At 40.1% G+C, this 21773-nt stretch overlaps 2 protein-coding genes across 9 annotated transcripts in view; one reads left to right on the top strand and one right to left on the bottom strand.

Moving 5' to 3' along the window:
* The window catches only part of LOC138736854 (protein LEG1 homolog), a 205760-nt gene that overhangs the window by 66719 nt on the left and 117268 nt on the right, over positions 1-21773 (bottom strand). The window lies entirely within an intron of this gene.
* The window catches only part of LOC138736852 (microtubule cross-linking factor 3), a 78319-nt gene continuing 66551 nt past the window's right edge, over positions 10006-21773 (top strand). For all 5 annotated transcript variants that reach the window (XR_011340627.1, XR_011340628.1, XR_011340626.1 and 2 more), the window contains exons 1-4: positions 10006-10086; positions 15384-16065; positions 16360-16584; positions 16754-16912. Coding sequence is in view for 2 of the 5 variants with exons in the window: in XM_069886963.1 (XP_069743064.1) it covers positions 15436-16065; positions 16360-16584; positions 16754-16912 (1014 nt within the window). In the remaining 3 variants the exon portion in view is untranslated. The remainder of the gene's footprint in view (positions 10087-15383; positions 16066-16359; positions 16585-16753; positions 16913-21773) is intronic.

Below are 21773 nucleotides of genomic sequence, written 5' to 3'. Positions count from 1 at the left end.
GTGAGTCTTACATCAGTGGTGTGCAAACCATTGGACAGGATTCTTAAGGATAGGATCTATGAGCATTTGGAGAAGTACAGTCTACTCAAGGATAGACAGCATGGCTTTTTGAAGGGAAGGTCATGCCTCATGAGCCTAAAAGTGTTTTTTAAGGATGTAAAAAAAGGAAAATTGATGAGGGTATGGCAGTAGACATGACCTATATAGATTTTAATAAGGGATTTGACAAGGTCCCACATGAGAAAGCTCATTCAGAAAGTCATGAGGGATGAGATTCATGGAGTCATGGCTGTGTGGATAAAAAAAATTGGCTTGCATGTGGGAAATAGAGAATAGTAGTGGAAGGAAAGCATTTGGCTTGGAGGTCAGAGACTAGAGGAGTTCTGCAACATCTGTTCTGGGACCTTTTACTCTTTGTAATCTTTATAAATGACCTAGATGAAGAAGTAGAAGATTGGCTCAGTAGGTTTGTGGATGATACGAAGATTGGAGGAGTTGTGGATGGTGCTGAAGGTTGTCATATGTTACAAAGGGATTTAGACAAGGTGCAGTGTTGGGTGAAAAAGTGGCAGATGGAATTCAATCCGAATAAGTGTGAGGTGATGTATTTTGGAAGGATAAACCATAAGGCTAAGTACAGGGTTAATGGTCAATTACTTAGGAATGTGGATGAACAGAGGGACCTTAGGGTCCAAATCACTGTGCAGGTTAATAGGATAGTTAAGAAGACCTACAGGATGTTGGGCTTCATTAATAGTAGAATTAAGTTCAAGAGTCAAGAGGTCAAGCTGCCAATATACAAATCCCTGGTGAGACCACTCTTGGAGTATTATGTTCGGTTCTGGTCACCTCATTATAGGAAGGATGTGGAAGCTATGGAGAGGGTGCAGAGGAGATTTACCAGGATGTTGCTTGGATTGGAAAGTAGGTCTTATGAGCAAATGTTAATAAAGCTTGCACTTTTCTCTTTGTAGAACAGAAGGATGAGAGGACACTTAATAGAAGTTTATAAGAATATGGGAGGCATAGATAGGGTGGACAGCCAGCACCTTTTTCCCAGGGCAGGAAAAAGGACATATATACAAGGTGAAGGGAAGAAAGTTTAGGGGAGGCATCTGTGGTAAGTTTTTTTACACAGAAAGTTGTGGATTTCTATCTCCATGGCTCCAACAGATGACTCATCTCAGTATTATATTAATATCATTTTTTAAAAACAGGTCTTTGACCTTTTCAGGTGCGATTTGCATCTGTGAATCCATTTGCAAATGGAGATTTTTTTTATTTCATTGGGCTACAAATTAATTTTAAAAAGGTTCTTGCACTATAAAATTAAGGATATTTGAAAATCTTATGGGAATATTAGAATGGTTATAGACAAATAAGTCTTTAAAAAAGATAGATTGTGGGGGTTTAGTGTGTATGTCACTTCACTAACAGAGTTCTTCCTTGGACGAAGATTTATGGAGGGGTATGTCCATGTCTGCTGCAGGCTCGTTGGTGACTGACAAGTCCGATCCGGGACAGGCAGGCATGGTTGCAGCGGTTGCAAGGGAAAATTGGTTGGTTGGGGTTGGGTGTTGGGTTTTTCCTCCTTTGTCTTTTGTCAGTGAGGTGGGCTCTGCAGTCTTCTTCAAAGGAGGTTGCAGCCTGCCGAACTGTGAGGCGCCAAGATGCACGGTTGGAGGCGATATTAGCCCACTGGCAGTGTAACAGAGTAACACTTCACAAAAGACATCTCATTTAAAATACAAGAGCTTTGCTGAAGCTAGACATTGAGGTTCCAGTTGATTTTGCAGAGACAATGGCACTGCATTGGAAAGAACTTCAAAAGGAGGTGCAAATGAAACAGACTCCAGGTTCAAGTACTGATAAGATCTTTAAAAGATTGAGTTTGGAGCCTTAGGAGAGATCATTTGGCTTTTACAAGCAGAGATAGGAAAAATCAATTAGGATTCATCTCAGAGAGAGAGAGAGAGAGAGAGAGAGAGAGAGAGAAATCAGTTCTACAGTAGCAACTGAGGTTACAAAATGGCAAGCTGGCAGGTTGCTGAAAGCCCCATTTTGAAGATGGGTTGTGAGTTCTGAGTTCAGCCTGTTCAAAACCCTAGTAGTCCTTACAAGAGGAAATGGCTGGCTAGAGTGTTTCTCTTGAAATAAAGGAAACAAAAGGAACTCTGTGGTGACCTGAAAGAAGAGGTTATCATTTGGAAAACCCATGATGGGGCAAATTTCTTCGGCAAGACACTGAAGTGACTGATAGGAGGAAATCAGTTTGTCTGTGTCTAATGAGCAACAAATCTCTCTCTGAAGCCAATAAGAACCTTCCTGAGTGGTAACCATTTAACTTTAAGCACCAGAACCTAGTGAAAATTCATAAATCTTAAATTCTGTGCACAGTATAAGAATTACCTGATACTAGTAAACTTGGAGAAGTGAGAAGTGAATGAGTGGACTGTGAAAAAAATAACTTTCCTGAACATATACACATTACATACACGTGCACTTAGAATTAGAAGAGGGTTAAGTTAAGTTAATAGTAATAAGTTAAAGTTTGATCTTGCTATTGTGTTCAAAGAAAATTAAAAGCAACTTTTGTTTTTTTAATTTTTTTTATTTTTCACACTATAAACCATATTGATCAAGATACATACATTTTCCTTCTTAAATATATACAGTGTCATTTTCTCCCCCCTTCCTCCTCCCCTCCCTCCCTCCCTCACCTCCCCTCCCATTTATTTAAAGTTCAGAATATAAGATACATTAAACCCGTCAAACAATGTTGTCACTCAATAAAAATAAACAAGAAATTCCACTGAGTCAGTTCTTTTCATTATCTTCTCCTTCTGTCATTTTAGGTGGTAGATGTCCATGGTAGGTTTTCTCTATTGTGTTTCACGTATGGCTCCCATATTTGTTCAAATATTGTAATGTTATTTCTTAAATTATATGTTATTTTTTCCAGTGGAATACATTTATTCATTTCTATATACCATTGTTGTATTCTCAAGTTATCTTCTAATTTCCACGTTGACATAATACATTTTTTTTCTACAGCTAGGGCTATCATAACAAATCTTTTTTGTGCTCCATCCAAATCGAGTCCAAATTCTTTGTTTTTTATATTACTTAGGAGGAAGATCTCTGGGTTTTTTGGTATATTGCTTTTTGTGATTTTATTTAATATCTGGTTTAGATCTTCCCAAATTTTTTTCACTTTCTCACATGTCCAAATTGCATGAATTGTTGTTCCCATTTCCTTTTTACAGCGAAAACATCTGTCTGATACTGTTGGGTCCCATTTATTTAACTTTTGAGGTGTAATGTATAGCCTGTGTATCCAGTTATATTGTATCATACGTAACCTCGTGTTTATTGTATTTCTCATAGTTCCAGAGCATAACTTCTCCCATGTTTCATTCTTTATCTTTATGTTTAGATCTTGTTCCCATTTTTGTTTAGTTTTACCATTTGTTTCCTCATTCTCCTTTTCTTGTAGTTTAATATACATGTTTGTTACAAATATTTTGATTATCATTGTATCTGTAATCACATATTCAAAATTACTTCCTTCTGATAACCTCAGACTGTTTCCCAATTTGTCCTTCAAGTAGGATTTCAGTTGGTAGTAAGCCAACATTGTATCGAAAGTTATATTATATTTATCCTTCATTTGTTCAAAGGATAATAATTTATTTCCCGAAAAACAATTTTCTATTCTTTTAATCCCTTTTTTCTCCCATTCTCTAAAGGAAAGGTTATCTATTGTAAAAGGGATTAGTTGATTTTGCATCAATATTAATTTTGGTAGTTGATAATTTGTTTTATTCCTTTCTACGTGAATCTTCTTCCAAATGTTGAGCAGATGTTGCAGTACTGGTGAATTCCTATGTTGCACCAGCTTTTCATCCCACTTATAAAGTATATGTTCAGGTACCTTCTCCCCTATTTTATCTAGCTCTAATTTGGTCCAATCTGGTTTTTCCCTTGTTTGATAAAAATCTGATAGGTATCTTAATTGTGCGGCTCTATAATAATTTTTAAAGTTTGGTAGTTGTAAGCCTCCTTGTTTATACCATTCTGTTAATTTATCTAGTGCTATCCTCGGTTCCCCCCCTTTCCATAAAAATTTCCTTATTATTTTCTTTAACTCCTTGAAGAATTTCTCTGTTAAGCGTATTGGTAATGTCTGAAATAGGTATTGTATCCTTGGGAAAATGTTCATTTTAATACAGTTTATCCTTCCTATCAGTGTTAGTGGTAAGTCTTTCCAATGCTCTAAGTCATCTTGTAATTTTTTCATTAGTGGATAATAATTGAGTTTATATAGATGGCCGAGGTTTTTATTTATTTGTATACCTAGGTATCACATTGCTTGCGTTTGCCATTCTTAAATTTTGAGAAATCCGCATTATTCATTGGCATTGCTTCACTTTTATTTGCGTTAATCTTGTACCCCGACACTTCTCCATATTCCTTCAATTTCCTATGTAATTCTTTTATTGATATTTCTGGTTCTGCTAAGTATATTATAATGTCATCTGCAAATAGACTGATTTTATATTCCTTGTCTTTTATTTTTATCCCTTTTATTTTATTTTCTGTTCTTATCAGTTCTGCTAGTGGTTCTATGGCTAACGCGAACAATAGTGGCCAAAAAGCAACTTTTGTTTAAGTGATCATTGTCTTGGTGAATTTCTATTGCTGCTGGGTTTTGAAGTCCTCTGGGCTCATAACAAATGGGAGCTTTTCCATTTCAGACTGAAATATTTGAAGTTTTGGAAATTTAAACTTTTGGAGTTTTTGTGATTTATTAGTTAATTGGTTTTTCCAAGCTAATTTAGAGCTTGTGATTATGGAAAAATGGCAGCAATAGATGTTAATACATTTTTGTTACACCTGCGGAGCTGAAGTCAAACATTGGATGAAGAAAATACAAATTCGGAGGATTATAGTGAAATATATAGGTGAAAGAAAAATTGTTGAGAAAGAATTAGACAATTTTCCAGAGGATAGAACTTTTGAATTACGATTGGAATTGGAGAAATTGAGGGTGAAAGAAGACAGAGAGAAATGGAGGATGGTAGAAGAAAGAGAGAAAAGGGAGTTTGAGTTGCAGAGACAACAATAGGAGGCAGAGGAAGCTGAAAAATGAAGGATATATGAGTTAGAGGGTAGCTAAAAAAATGGAGGAAGGATGATGAAAGTCAAAAGAAAATGGAGCAAATTGAAAGAGACAGATGGTTTTAATTGGAGAAGTTAAAAATTGAGAGAGAGAGAGATAAGAGAATTGAGGCTATTACTCCTGGGGAGAGGATTTTGGCTAGTAAAGAGGTAAATCTAGTTCCTCCTTTCAATGAAAGCTCTCAGCTTTTTGAAAAGGTTGCTGAGAGCTCAAGATGGCCAAAAGAAAAATGGCCTCTTATGCTCCAAAGTGTATTGAAGGGAAAAGCACAAATTGTATACTCTAATTTGACTACAGAGCAAGAGGCAAATTCTGATACTGTTAAACAAGCAGTATTGAAAGCTTATGAGTTGGTTCCAGAAACATATAGACAAAAATTTAGGAGTTTGGTGAAAACATGAAACCAACCTTATATGGATTTTGCTCTAGGAAAATCTGTATGTTTTGACCGTTGGTGCACCTCAACAGATTAGGAGAATTGATATTAATTGTTCCCAATGAGATCAAATTATACCTAGATGAGAAAGACGTGTGGATATAGCAACAAATAGCTAGGTTTGCAGATGAATGTGCCCTGATTCACAAAAAAAAACAAATTGCAGTATAGTAAGCCTTTTCAGAGGATTAATGTGGAGCAGATTAGTAAGCCTGAAATTAAGTCTGGGAAGAATATTAAGAAAAAAGATGACAGTAAGGTGTGAAAGGACAGAACTTATAGATTTGTATGTCATTTTTGTAAGAAACCTGGTCATGTTCTTGCAAATTGTTTAGTGTTGAAAAAGAGATGAGGAAAGGAGATACTCAGTCAGTTGAATTTAATGAGAACAGATGTTCCATACCTGGTAAGGATGTTATGGATGTATTCAAATCTTTTGTGTCGGAGGGCTTGGTTTCAGTAAAGGATGGAAATTCCCAGTTTCTGGTTTAAATTCTTAAAGATACTGAGGCTGCCCAGTCATGGTTGTTAGAGAATGTTTTAACTCTTGATCTAAAGACAGACACAGACACACTTTGATTAGAGGTTTTGGAGGTGATGTAGAGTCAATACCTCCGCACAAAACAGTGTTGGATTCAGAATTTGTTAAAGGACCAGTTGTGGTGGGAGTTATTTTAAAGTTACCCATGCAAGGAGCCTCATTCTTATTAGGAAATAATTTGGCAGAGGATAAAGTTGGGTCAGTTTTGAGATTAATAAATAAGCCTAGTAAGGGTGAGGTTGTTGAAGATTGTGAGATATTTGACAGGAAAGCTCAAGAGTGGAATTTTAAGACAGGAAATAAAGTGTTAATTCTGTTCCCAGCACATAAAAATCCTCTTCCAGCAAAATTTTCTGGACCATACAAAGTGAAATCAAAACTGAATGATGTTAACTCTGTGAAATACACTCCAGATCTTAGGAATAAAACTCAGGTTTATCTCTCCAAACCCATTGGGAGTGCTGCAGTCCTCCTCGACCAACCGGGAGCCCCTCTTGACTCTCTGGGCACCCCCACAAGCAAATGCAAGGCAGCGCCATTTCTTCACCTGCCACTTCCTCACGCACCGACGGCATCACTTCTGGCTCAGCCGTCCAATCATACCACTGCTGTGCTTACCACGGGTGCCACCATCTTTCATGTCCAACTTCCACCCACACCGATGACACCACTTACAGCCGGGTTGCTGGACCACGCTGATGTCATATCTATTTACTTGGTGCCACCATCATGGGCCAGCCAATCCCATACACCCCAACTCACCTGGCTTGCCAATCAGATGATGTGGCAGCAAACCAAGCATGGTTATCAACTATAGTCAGACCATCAACTGGTACATCCAGCTGGAAGCCTACCCACTGCTTGCATCGCTGACATGGACAACAAGATAGCACAATACAGGGTTTTCTCCACAAATGACCTGAAGTCGGCTTATCACCAGCTGCCATCCATGCCCAGGATAAGCCTTTGAGGCAGATGGATGGCTCTACCAGTTCCACCAAGTCCCATTTGGGTCACAAATGGAGTCTCCATTTTTCAGCGTGAGATGGACTGCATGGTAGACTGGCACAATCTAAGAGCAACTTTCCAGTCACCATCTGCAGCCAGGATCTGTAGGACCATGATGCCAACCTGGAGAGATTTCTCCAGATGTCAGAGGCACTGAACCTCACTTACCACAGGGAGAAGTGTGTGTTCAGCACCACCCACCTCGCCATCCTGGGGTGCATGGTGAAACATGGTGTCATCGGTCCCAAACCCGAATGGATGAGCTCCCTAATGGAACTGCCCCTCCCCCACACACTCAAGGCCCTCTGCAGGTGTCTAGGGCTCTTCTCTTACTACTCCCTTACTACTCTCAGATAAGGTCTTCCCACAGGCCAAGCCACCACCTTTCCCCTCCCCACTGAGGCGCAACCAGTCTTCACTCGCATCAGATAGGACATTGCCAATGCCATGATGCATACCATGGACAAGACAACTCCATTCTAGGAGGAGTGGAATGCCTCTGATGTTGCCCTCGCTGCCACCCTCACCCATCAAGGGGGCAGACCCATGGCCTTTTTCTTCATGGTTCAGAGCTCGGGCACTTCGCCATTGAAAAGGAGGCCTAGGTGATCGTGGAAGCAGTCCGCCACTGGCACCACTACCTGGCAGGCAGGAGGTTCACCCTTCTCACAGACCAGCGCAGAGTGGCATTCATGTTCAACACCATCCAAGAGGCAAGATCAAAAACGGCAATATTTTGCACTGGAGAGTTGAGCTGGCCACTTTCAGCTACGACATCCAGTATAGGCTGGGGAAGCTCAATGACTCCCCTGATGCCCTGTCCCGGATCTGCGCCAGTGCGCAATACGAACAGCTTCAGGCACCATTCGACACCCTTTACCACCAGGGCATCATGCACCTGTACCACTTTATTAAGTCCCACAACCTTCCCTTCACCATCCAAGAAGTCCGAACCATGACTGAGTCCTGCGGGGTCTGTGTGGAGTGCAAATTGCACTTCTTCTGTTCATCACAGGCCCATGTACTAAAGGCCACTCAGCCTTTCAAGCGGTTCAATGTCGACTTCAAGGGACCACTGCCTTCCACAAATAAGAATGTCTGTTTCCTCTCAGTCATGGAGGAATTCTCCCATTTTCCTTCGCCATCCCTTGCCCTGACACCTCCACCACCTCTGTTGTCAATGCACTGGTGCAGAACTTCACCATGTTCAGATACCCAGCATTCATCCACAGCAACTGGATCCAGCTTCATGAGTGAGGAGTTGCACCAGTACCTGGCAGTGCAAGGCATCATGTCTAGTCACATGACTAGCTACAACCTCAGGGGCAATGGGCAGGTGGAACGTGAGAACAGGGTCATCTGGAAGGTGGTCCTCCTGGCCCTGAGGTCAAAAGGCTGGTCCATCAACTACTGGCTCTCCATGTCATATGGTCACTCTTGTGCATGGCTTCCAATCAGACCCCTCACAAACACCTTTTCTCTTTTCCTAGGAAATAGGTGACTGGCGTCTCCCTGCCACCCTGGCTGACGTCTCTGGGACCAGTACTCCTCTGTAAACACATGAGGACCTACAAATCCAACTCCCTGTTCAAGCAGGTCCACCTCCTCCATTCAAACCCAAATTACATCGATGTCAGGGACCCCAAGGGACATGAGGACACCGTCTTGACCAGGCATCTGGTACCAGCAGGGATCCAGCTCTCTCACCACAGGCACCCCCGGCTCATCCATGATCCCCCAGGAGCTGACACCTTCTCTCCACCTCTCCAGAGGACCACACAGCCCATGGACTCGCCCCACACCTACATCCCCACTCTGCCAGACACCATCCTGCCCACAACACTGGCTGCCCTGACAACCCCAGACCCAGATGATCCTCAGATGGCCCTGCCCCTACTGACCATTGACCAGGAGCCTGTCCTGCAATGGTCCCAGAGGCACAGACAACTGCTGGACCACCTGAATTTGTAGATACTACTCAATACTGAGAACCTGTGTCCCCCCACCCCCCCAGACTCATTTTAAGAAGGGGGTGCATGTTGTGATACAATAACTACACTGGATGCACCCTTACCAGCTTACTGCAGGGGGCAACCACTGTACCTGCAGGTAGGCAACCTGGAAGGCTGGCCCCACCTGTCAATCCCCTTCAGGAACAGTCAGACAAGTGGAGCCAGGAGTGTACTGAGACCTGGTGTGTTCAATTTTAAACTAATTAAAGCCTGTTTTACAGTCTGTGGACTTTGCATCAGAGTCATTTGTACAGCAGAACTCACAAAGGTGTATAGAGTGGAGTCAGAAAAGAAGCATTTCTATATGATATAGTACGAGGCAGTTCCTGCAAGGTCGCAGCAGTTCAGCGAAGGTAGTGGTAAAAACACAAATTGCTGGAGAAACTCAGCCGGTCAAACTGTGTCCTTTACGTCGTAAAGGTAAAAATACATAACCGACGTTTCCAGCGTAAGCCCTTCATCAAGGTATGGAAGAATGTCGCCGGGCGTAAGAACAAAAGGATGGAGTGGGGGGGGGGGGGGGGGGCGAAGGGAGGGAGGGGACAGCTGCGATCAGGGGGAGGAGGAATGGCTGGCTGCGTGGGTGGAGGGGGAAGGGAGGGGTGAGAACTGGCAAAATTGGAAAGGGGAGGGGAAAAATAAAGGAGAGCAGGTTAGCAGAGAAGTCGACGTTAATACTCAGACGGAAAATAAGGGAGTTGTTCCTCCAATCTGCAGCGAACGCAGTGGCGTTGATGACCCACCTCGGAGTCAGTGGGAAGCTCCTCCCTCTCGCCTGTCTCTCCCCCCCCCCCCCCCCCCCCCTCTCCATCCATCAGACAGAGCAATGCTCTAGCGAGGAGAGATGCAAATAAAGCAGCCAGAGCTCAGCTATGGAAGCTTGTTCCAGCAGCATAAACCGAAAACGGTGAGTCCCTTCTTCCTAAGACCTCCCGCTTGCCAAGCCAGGAGGCTCCTTTACTAGAATTAAGGGCGCATCTTCGCAGAGCAAAGCATCTTCACCCTGTGCCAATAAAACTTCTACCTCCTTTTCACTGTTCTTTTAGATTTTTTTTGCCTGTTATTTTTCCATTACAGAATTCCTGAATGATGTGATGAATTTAATTTATTTCACCGGCGTTTATCATTATATATTTCAAGATCTGGTCTTTTGTAGGCTCCCCCCTCACCCCACCTCCTCCTCCTTGCTGAGATCTGGCTGTCCCAGCGCTTCGCACAATGGCGCCTCGTTACATCTATTGTGCCGGGGAGTCGCTCACAGCCGCTCATTTTGGCAGTGCAGCAATTGGGAAATATTTCCAACGAGTTTAAAAAAAAAAAAATCCTTTAAAATGGCATCAGCAAGAAGAATTCAAATGTTCACGTATATTTCGGTTTGATTTGTACCGGTGTATCTCAGCCCACCACACCACATCTCCTTCCAGGGGCGTCAGCCAAGATGGTTAGCTGAGCGAAACACTTTGGACAAAAAGGTCCTGCGAGAAAATACTGACCGTGTTCTTTCGACAATCCCGCCTCGAAACTGCACAAGCCAAAATACACATCCCCTTTCAAAGATCACGGTTATCAAAAAAAAAATTCATTTGCAGCATTTTTTTAAAAAATAAAATTCTCTACCCAATGAGTAGATGGATCAGCAGCTGCACAGTTTTTGGGAATGTTGGAGTGGCGAATATTTGCAGAGATATAGATACATAGCCACTTTCTGACCTTTTGTGCTGTGTCTCCAGATGGTTCTGTGTCATAGTAGGCTACTGGGATTGTGAATAGAAGAGGATTGTACATTTAGAAATGGCCCACAAACATGCAGAAATTCTGATGTTTAATGATGAGTTTTGTGATGTTGAGTGAGGAAGAACCGCTGCTTACAGAAGGGGAGTATTGAATTTCACTGGGAATAGGGACATCAATTTATTTATAACTTATTTAATGGCATGTATGGAAGTCTATTATGTTATCATCCAAATACGCGGCAGAGAAAATGTGTAAGCGAAGAATTTCATGTGATCGAGTACTGGCAACTAAGACAAAATACGGGTAAGATTACTGTTGCCCAGTTTGTATCCATTCTCATGAGCTATTTGGCTTGTTGGTTTCTGGAATGGTCAACTCTCCAATTTCCATCAGTTTCTGGTGATAGTACCTTGGAATACTGCACACAATTTAGAGGTCAAGTATCAGAATATGACCTATAAATTCAAAGTTATTCATATTTCTACTGCAGAGATGTATCAATGTCCAAACAAATAGTGGTAATGCATTAATATTTTATGATTAATAAAATCCATTCATATTTTATGATTAATTTTGCTCTGAAGAAATTTCTTGTATCTACTGTCTGCTTGGGGAGAAGTTAAACCCATGTTTATCATTACGTAAAGACCAGCTAATATTTTCCTTTTGGATGAGAAAGAAGTAGCCAATTTCCTTTTTCTTAGGGGGGGGGGGTGAGGTGAGGGTGAGGGCATATGTCACGAGGTATCTTCAAAGACAAATGATAAATGACCCACATTAACCATTTATGATATTAAGGGCAGACCTGTCATTGTACTTCAATTCAAGTTGTCATGTTGGACTTCCAAACTACCATACCTTAGTATTTCAGGAATTTTAGGGTGGCACAACGCTGCTACAGCACCAGCGATCGAGACCAAGGTGTGAATCGCACGCTGTCTGTAAGGAGTTTGTATATTCTCCCCATGTCAGAGTGGGTTTCCTCCCACCATTCAAAAACATACCGGGGGTGTTGGTCATTTGGGTGTAATTGGGCAGCATGGGCTCATGGGCCAAAATGGCCTTCACCCTACTGTATGCTAAATTTAAATTTATAAATTTGAGGTGATTAAAAATTGATAGTATAGGTGTGTTTCCATCTATGTTGCGACAGACCACATAATTTATATTGAATTAGCAAATGAATAAATGTTTCTCTCTAAAACTCAAATTCAAAAACAATGGATACATCAAAATTTATTCTGAGGATCTTGCATCTTCATGTGATTGAAATCACAAGTACCCCAATCCAAAAATTGAAAACTGGTTCTTGGCAAATCAGAATGTGCTGTACTTTAGTTATTCAAATCATGATTATCTGAGAATATTCTCATGTACTGTTAGGCACAATCAAGACATAACTTAGCAAACATTGTAAAGCCATTACATTTAGAAGGACATGGATAATACTGACTTCTCATGTGGTTTTTAATTGTGTGCTCTGGGATATTTGTATATCAGCACCCTATCACCTAAAAGGTGGAAATTTTAATAAATTGACCTGAGAGCAAAAGAGGACAATAAATAATATGTATGTATTCTTGCCATTGGTTTAAAAAAAAAGATCCATTCAGGAATCTCTGTTTTGAGAGGACATAATCATTCTTAATTGGGGTTGCAAAATATTTATAATCATAGAAGTTATGGAAGAATTTGATGATTAAAATGAATCTAGATGGAGAAGGTGAAGAAATGGCAAAATACCAAATGCTTTTCAATTTTTACAAAAGCTGATAAAAGTGAAAAGATGGATGCACTAAAGAGAATTGATAGAGGTGAAGGAGTTACTTATATAATAATGTAAGTTAGGAGTCAAAGATAGATGTGCCATGATGACTTGCCACAGGAAGAATGGCATGTGATTGGCTTCTTATTATATAAATCACTCATTTCTGCCTGTGCCAATCCATATTGAAGGATATGCTCCAGAGAGTTAGAAAGCAAACATTGCATTACATCACCAGTGATGAGAGAATATTAATTTAATTACTATATGATTACATGATTTAATATCAATGTGCACTCAAAGAATCCACATTGTTCAGATTTGCACAGTTAAAAATTATTAACAATTAATAGGTTGACCAACTTATTAATTGTTAATTGATGCAAAATGTGAATGCAGATATATGATATATACAGATCCTCAATACATTCAATGGTATCTTACAGGATCTGTTTTAGGCACGTCCTGCAGTGTTGACATCTCATTTTGTCTTTCCTTTGATGCCCAGTCTGCTGAGTTCCTCCAGCAGATTGTGTGTTGATATACATTCCAGTATCAGCAGTCTCTCATATGCCGTTGGATGAAATGATAACTCCATTTTTATTCTTAACTGACATGGATTTGGCAAGGGAACATGTTATTAATATTTGATGATGACATAAAAGCAAATAGTTTAACAAACTGTGCAGAAGAGTACAGGCCTCTGTATTGTCAGATTAGCAAGATGAAACAAAAGGTGACAGATAGGACATGCGAGAGTGTTACAGTTGACAGGATGAACAAATGAGTTTATTCACCCAAGAAAAAGCATTGATGCATGTGTAGGATAAGACATCCCTTCCAGGTAATTCCTCAAAAATATAAGTAGTTTCATTTGGAATAGTCTCAATAAGCAAGAGAACTGAGTGTAAATATTTAAAAAATGCTTAAACAGAGGAAAGCAAACATTTTAATTTTTCTTGCACTTCTTCATGAAGAGTTATGGCCTGAAACATTGACTATCTATTGCCTTCTATCAATGCTGACTGATCTGCTAAGTTCCTCTAGCATTTTTCATGTTGCAAGGTTAAACCTAGGAATGGGAATTTTGAGTACTTGGGTTTAAAGTTTGAGAACTCAAATACTTGACCCTGGTGTCAAACAATTTTATTGTACATTATAACTCCTTAACAAAATTATTTTAGTATATTTAAGATTATATTTGGGAAATTGGGCAATATGAATGCTGAAATCTGATCATTTATTATTGATAGAAATAGCAGACTAGCTTTGGGATAAGGTAGAAGGGTTTAAAACTGGTCAATGCAATGATTTCCAAATAGTTTTAAACTGGCATCTCCTTGGAAATACCAATCATTCTTAAACTAATGACATAGTAAATGAAAGATAAACAGTCTGCAAACAATTTAGGTGATTTCTGATAGTATCAGTACCCTCTCAATGAACATCTGAAATCCAAATTACATGATGCAAACCTCTGACCTACAATTTTAAATTCTAAAATCTGTCAATTACTGAAAAGGGAACCAATGCTACTATTAATATCATGGTGTGACCTAAGTGCTATTCTAAAAACAAAGTTTGGAATAGATCAGATATTCAGGAACTCCCTTGAAAATACAAGATTAATTAATTTTTTGTGTGAGGTCATCTGGAAAAACTCATGCTAATTTACCAGTTTCATCTGATCAACAAATCTAGCAAGTCCATCTCCTGCAGTTATTGGAAGATCATTTATTTTGATTTCAGAAAAAAGATTAAATGGTCTTCGAAAAACTAATAAATGAAGGGTTAAATTTATATTTGATAAAGATCATGGCCTTTTCAAGCTGTTTGCATATCCAGATGTCTCGACAGATTTAAGTATAAACACTGTTATATCAAAAAGAAAGACATTCTACAGAAAGACATAAGACAACGTGATCATGCGGACAGGCACCTTGTTCCTTGCTTTAGTGCGCCTGTGAAGTACGAAGATGGAGTATGTCAGAAACAAAAATTCTCACAAATGAGTCTCTTTAAGATCGGTGACACGACAAACTTTATTCACAAGTCTGCAGAGTTGGACTTAACCGGCTTCTCGCCAAGTCGAGCCCCGATACATACAGGGCGTTGTTTTTTTATACAATTTGCTTGTCCTTCGGCATCTCCACTACACTGCTCTAATTGGTTAGTTTTTGCAGAATCATCCTGATTACGCTTGTACTTGTTTAGTATCATGTTAGTCACACACACCACGATCATTCATGACCTCTGCCCACACCAAATCCTGTTTTTCACTCTTTATCAATCTTTGGCTCCTGCATGTCTCTCTGTAGTTAAATCTGTTGCAAGTCTGTTGTAACATTTTCCAGCTAAACTCTTGTGGTTAGCCCCCTGTCTACTCTTGCTTCCCCTTTTATGACTAATCATCACATTTTAACTTAAACCCTTTTTAACCGAAATTCTCTATCCATAACAGAGTATATTGCCTAGTAAATGTTGCCAAACAACTCTGGATGCTCAGCAGATTAAACGTCAGTAACAAGGTTACTACCAGATACGTTGTAGCTATCACTGACAGTCACCCACCCCCCCCCAAATCGTCTTGTGATGCATCTTGCAAAAAATGATTTCATATTTCACAGTAAGCTTTGTTATTATTCTGTTATTGCAGGGGGGGGGGGGGTCTGTTTTGTTCTAACTTGATATTTCCCGCAGCACAGAAGCGGTATGCATGCAGTTGCTTAAGAACTGCGAGTAGATGTCAGTAACACCATGAACCCAGCCAGTGGCGCCCCTGAAAACCGACAGCACTCTCACAGTCGCAAACAACAACGAGCCTCTTCGCCGGCCAGATTCCGGGATATCAACTCCAGACCTTCCATCAAGACCTCGCTGGCTGGCAAATCCAATGCGTTAAAACCGGGTTATCATCCGAGCAGGATTTCCAGCCCGGGAGCTGCAAACGCCAGGGAAAGGTCCAGCCGACTAGCGGGAGCTGTCCGCCCCCCTGGTGCTGAAAAGGAGGTCGCGGCGCCTCGTGAAGCTGGCGGCGGGGAGGAGAGAGAAAGGAGCTCGGATCCGATCCACGCTAAAAGTGGCCGTGCACTGGGCATCGCCGAGGGACAGAGGGGAGCAGCGCCGCCGCCGCCGCAGCCGCAGCTCCTGGCGGCGGGTGGGGGCGGGGAGCTGCGAGACGAGCGGACGGGACGCGCCGGCGCGGGATCGGCGCCGCCCAGCGTGGGCAAGGCGCTGACCAGTGGTGCCGCGATGCACACCAAAGGTGCAGCCGAGCTGGAGAAGGAGAGGGCGGCTGGAGACTCCAACATGGAGACGATGACGGAGCAAGAAGAAAGCCTCCAAAATGAGGTCGAGAAACTGCGCTCGGAAAACCTGGGCCTTAAGGTAGGCTTTGTTTTTGTCCCGGTATGTTGCAAAGATTGGCTGGGAATGGGGGCGATGGAGTCGGGCGTGTATTCCTGCATCAACATAAGAAGACCCAAATATCGGGGGCAATGGGCGTCGGTTCTCCTGGGCCTCGGGCTGCAAATGGTGGCCGAGGAAGAGGATGTTGCCAATTGACACATCTCCCATTGTGTCAGGGAGACGCCTCCCTGTCGCAGATCACGATGAGGGGTTCTTTAGAGTCCTTTTTTAATTGAACGGGTTTTTTTTTAAATGAAAGCTTTACTTTCTCAGAATGAGATTGAAGAGATGAGAACCGAAATGGACGAAATGAGGGACAGTTTCTATGAGGAGGATGCCTGTCAACTCCAGGACCTCCGGCGAGAGCTGGAGCGGGCCAACAAGAACTGTCGGATCATGCAATATCGCCTGCGCAAGACCGAGAGGAAAAGGATGAGGTTCGCTCAGACCGGCGAGATGGACAACGAGCTCCTGAGAAGCCTCGAACAGGACCTCAAGGTGAACTCGCTCTCAGTCCGTCACGTGTCATCTGGGCCGCTAAAATATGTCACCCCTACAATTTGACACATTCGAAGTGCCTGATTTCTGACCAGTTTGCACCCATCTTAAGCCAGTTCATCCCTGTTCACTTTCTAGGACTGTAAACACATGCTGTTTGCTTTTGCAGGTTGCTAAAGACGTGTCTGTCCGACTGCACCACGAACTGGAAAATGTAGAGGAAAAACGCACCAAAACAGAGGAAGAAAACGAAGCCTTGCGTCAGCAGTTAATAGAGGCTGAAATTACTAAGCAAGCTTTACAGAATGAATTGGACAAAATAAAAGAGGCAAGTAATTGTGATCATTATTAACGTGTAAAACGTTCATTAATTTAAAAAAATACGTTTCAAATGTTTAGAAATCAACTTTGGTGATAGTAGTGGGGAGATGCATCAGCTACCTCGCACCTTGATTTGATTACTTTTGATAACGATAGAGATTGGGACATTAAATAAAATATAAAAGTATTCTGTCCAGAAATACAAATATTTATTTTTAAGATGACGGATATGTTAATAATGTTCATTGAATTAAATTGTCCACTTGCTTCCAAAATGTCCTTGTGTTAAGTAGCAAATGGATTTTTGGCTGATGTATTTTGATATCAAATTTGTGTTTTTAAGGACAACATTTCATCTTAAAAAGTTCTCAAGAAATTAGTCTTGCCCAAAATGAGGTGACGTCTGTGGAGTAATTAGGTGCCAATTTGGTGCTGATGCCAAAATCTAATCCGAACATAAACGACTGTGGCAATAGTTTTGATCACCTGAAAGACTGTTGCTTTCAAGGAGCTAGGCAGGAGCTCCTTCAAGCACAATCATGAATTTACTCCAACCGAGGGCACAAAATAAGCAGAAGTTGACAGAAAAAAATTTGGCAAGAATTGGAAAAAAATGAATATTAATATCTGTGAATTTTGACTTGAATGAAGTCAACTGTTTACAAAAGGAAAATGGATTTTATGCATGAATACCTTAAATGAAGTTTTCCAGTGTTATTTGTTTCCTTTTGATTTCTATTTAAAACAAAGCCAAATGTAAAATTCAGAAAACATTCCAGAATGGGAGAGTACAAGTTGGCATGCTAAATTATGAAAAATAACTGTCACTTAATAAATTGACATAACTGAGAAAAATGCCTGATGTTTGCTGAAGAGTGTAAGGACTGGATGACATCATGATATGAAGTACCAAGAGTCCTGGCATTTTGATGAATGTCTGGTACTTGAGTAATGTTAATATTCATATTAATTGATCAAAATTATTTAAGTTGGATATAAGCTTCCCTGTGGAGGAAACCCATATGTAAATGGTAATGTTATTAACATAGATAATTTATAGATAAAGATATGGAAGAAAGAAATGGTATGAAAAAGGCCAAGTCATTTCTTGGTTCTGAGAAGACATTAATCAGGCCAAGCAAGAATGAACTACTACTCCAAGATAATTGTGCCAGAAAGTGAAAACTGAATAAAAAACTGCATATGCTGGGAATCTCAGAGTATTGGATCAGAAATTTTAGCCCTGTTTCTCTTCCCACAGATGCTGCTTGACCTGTTGCGTGTTTCCAGCATTTTCAGTTTTAATTTTATTTTGCCACAAGCCAGTCATATTCTTGAGACTGATTCATTTTGTAAGCATGAAGTGAGTTCAAATGTTATTAACTTAAAATTGGCTAGGAAAAAATAATATCACTACAATTTTACATCTAAGTGTTTGAAAGTTAATTGTAAAGAAATTGAATATAGCATAAAAATTCCCTATCATTTTATGAGGTAATTTGGTTAAATTTAAAATGACACTGATTTGATTTTTTTTTTGCAGTAAAATGCTGCTAGAAAATCAAAGGTTATTAGGAGGGGAAAATTAAAATAATAAACTTTTTTCAATGTTTCTATGGATTGAAAAGAGAACAAAATCACCCAAATGGCCAATGAAAATGATGGATGTTGTACCCAATTCTCCAAGGGTTTTGGATAAGGACAAAATTGTTATAAGATCATTTTCATTGGTATCATTAACTTCTAACTATTGACTGTCATCAAGAATCCCAAATCTCACTGGGATTGATTATTGATGAATAGAGATGCAATGGGCACAAGCTGCGTCTAGTTTCCATCTAGGTGAGCTCTTTTGTTCCTCTTTTCACCTTCCTGCGGGTCAATTTTTATTTGGATAACAACATTAAAGTTTATTTGCATTTTAGACAGCTATCCACTTTGAAGCCATTACATCTTTTTGAAAGCTTGTTGCCTAGAATCGAACATAGTACTCCAGCCATTTGCAGATCTGTGCATTTCAAGGTTCATTATGTCTTCCAATCTCTGTATTTAGTTATAAACCCTGGTATCTATTTTGCTTTTATTGATAATTGTCTCAGTCTTTGCTGGAATTTTCAGTAACAGTGTGTTATGTGCTCTGTTATTCCTGCCATGTTTTATTTTCTAACTTTTGATCATCTGGAGAGCTTTAGCTTCTTTAATTTGTCTATTTTCATCATCATAGAATATTTCTAGACTTCAGCTAGTATATATTTTTAAATTTTAATGGCTTCCCAATCCCTGCAGCACACTTCTGGACAGATGCATTTGCATAAATTTGTGAGGATAATATCAGATATTATTTTCTCTCATGATGGTTCTCTTGCTGTAAACTCCATCTAGAAGCTATATTCTTCAGGTCTTGCGTTGATCAGTAAGGGGATTGTCAGTACTGACACATTGTTGGCCAATTTTGCATGCTTCCCTCAGTGTTCCTTTGAACATGAGAGAAGATGGATGGGGGAAATTATTAGGTGGTTTTCTTGGCCTTGCTTTTCCTGATGCCTCAAGACTTGCGTATGACTGTACAATTGGTGGGGTTGAACTGTCACTAGAGCAAGACGTACAAAGGACATTGAGCAAAAGGATGAAAAAATGATTCTGTGAATGTGATTGTCAGGCTGTCTATGAGATGGCTATCCCAGTTTTATCTCTAGAGTCGGTTGGTCGAAATTTGCAGGGATAATTGGTATATGTCTCTCATGTCTGACTTCACTGCCTGAGTTGATACTAGTAATCATTCTTGTCTTATTCTTGTATTTGTGTTTGAGTGTTTTATTACAACTGCATTGCCTAGAATTTCTAGGTGAAATTTGAGATCATTTAGGAATAAATCATTTTACATGGGACTGAAAGACCTATAAAAGGTCAGGGAAAATCTTCCTTAAAGGTGTTTGTATTCCTCTTCCTGCAGGATCATCTCATTATTTTGTTGTACTTTCTTTCATCTTTGATCATTCTTTAATTACTGTTTCCACTTTTGAATATTTCTGACTATATCCCTTCTTTCCCTAAAACTCCCTTCCCCTTTTATCATTATCTTTTACTTTAATGACTTCATTTCATGTCCAAACTTACTTCTGCTGTGTTCCCTTTTGAGCCTTTGATTTCCCTTGCCATATTTCCCATGTGTGCATTTCTTTGTTTTGCTTATATTCTTCCCCATAACAGGAGTTCACAAATTTCAGAATAAAACGGTTCTGATCATCTGTGGAAAAACCTGCCCGACATTTTAGCTCCATGTTAAGTTCTTTGAGATTCTTTTTCTTATGTTATTACCATTCTTGGGAGTGAACATTTTTGTCAATAAACAGCAAGAATTTGCAAACATATTTTCTCTTTAATGTACAAAATTACATTCAAGGTGTCATCAATAGGCAGAAATGGATACCAAGGGAGAGGAATGATCAAGAATTTGGTCAAGGGGCTAAATTTTCAGAAGTGTTAAGGAGGAGGAAATAAAAGAAGGGAATTTGTATTTTGAAATGTTACATTCAGGGGCCTGAATATTAATGGAAAAGGGATGAAGATTGTAAAAGAGCAAATCATCCAGAGGGAGTAGACGTTGGGGTGAAGGAGAGAGCCTGAATAAAGTAGTATAATCCCACAATGGAGTTTTAGTTTAGATGAAAAGATTGGGGCCTGATAAAGAACAACTGGGACCACTTATAATTAATGAACGGGATGGTGTGCAAATAGATAATTAGATTACAAAGGATTTTGAAAGACCAAGAATGGAAAGTAAGCAGGGTTTCACATGAATTGGAGCCACCATTTTACTCAAGGGAAATGAATATGGTGTTTATAATGGAGAAGTTATGAGTTTGACGTTTAGTGGTTCAGTCTTCAAATAAATCCCAAAACATTGTTTTAGCCCGTGATGATGTCGCAGTAGGACAGCAATTAATTGGAAAGTTGCAGAGTCAAAATTTTGTTTACTGATTAATTTGACAACTTTTTTCCATATCAGATTAGAGGCAAGGGAGTGAAGGAATTGAGAGATATATTGAAGCTGAGGAAGGAGTTGGATGTAATTAGGGAATACTGTATATGAATACTTTCCCAACGTCTTTATCCACTATCACTAAGCCACAGCATAAATCAAGATGGGGGGGGGGGGGTGGGTGGAAGGAATGAGAATAGAGGCTATTGTAGAAGATGCTCAGGTTGTAGACAGATAGGTCAGAAGTGTGATGCCAGCAAAGACATTAGTGCAGTGAAATCAAGTGGATGACTTTTGTTAAGCATGTTAAAGCCTACAGAGAGGTCAAAGAGATGCACTATGACCGAGGACATAAGGATGCTTTTGGTAACACAACAATAGTTTCATTGTTGTGGTGGAAATAAAAACCTGGTTGGAGAGATTATAAATAGTTTAGGATTTGGACTTGTCTGAAAATGAGTAATGTCAAGGATGCACCAAGATTGCACTGATGCCAAAATGCATTTGTGTAAATATTATTTGATTCAGGGACGCAAATGGTTGTAAGTGAGTATTACACAGTATTTTTAAAGTGACATTGGGTAGAACCCAAGAAATTTTAATTACAGTATCACCACATCGCTTGGATCCACAAAGAGCTCTGCTGACTGCTAGATAGAGGTTGGTGATAAAATAGTAGTTTGTAAGAACAGAGGGGTTATAGTTGTTTAATTCTAGGAAATGTTGAGAATTCAGTTCACCTTTTCTTGCAACCCTACCCTACCCTACCTATGAGCTCATACCAGTTAGAATGTGCAGTGAGCATGCTGAGTTATGAAACTACCTTGTTATTTTCTCAGTGATATGAAATGTATTACTGTACAGGCCTATTAAACATTTTAAAGAA

This window comes from Narcine bancroftii, chromosome 6 (genome assembly GCF_036971445.1).
Source record: "Narcine bancroftii isolate sNarBan1 chromosome 6, sNarBan1.hap1, whole genome shotgun sequence".
Classification (NCBI taxonomy): Eukaryota; Metazoa; Chordata; class Chondrichthyes; order Torpediniformes; family Narcinidae; genus Narcine; species Narcine bancroftii.
Note: the sequence above shows the minus strand (reverse complement) of the source record. Positions and strands in the feature narration are given on the sequence as shown.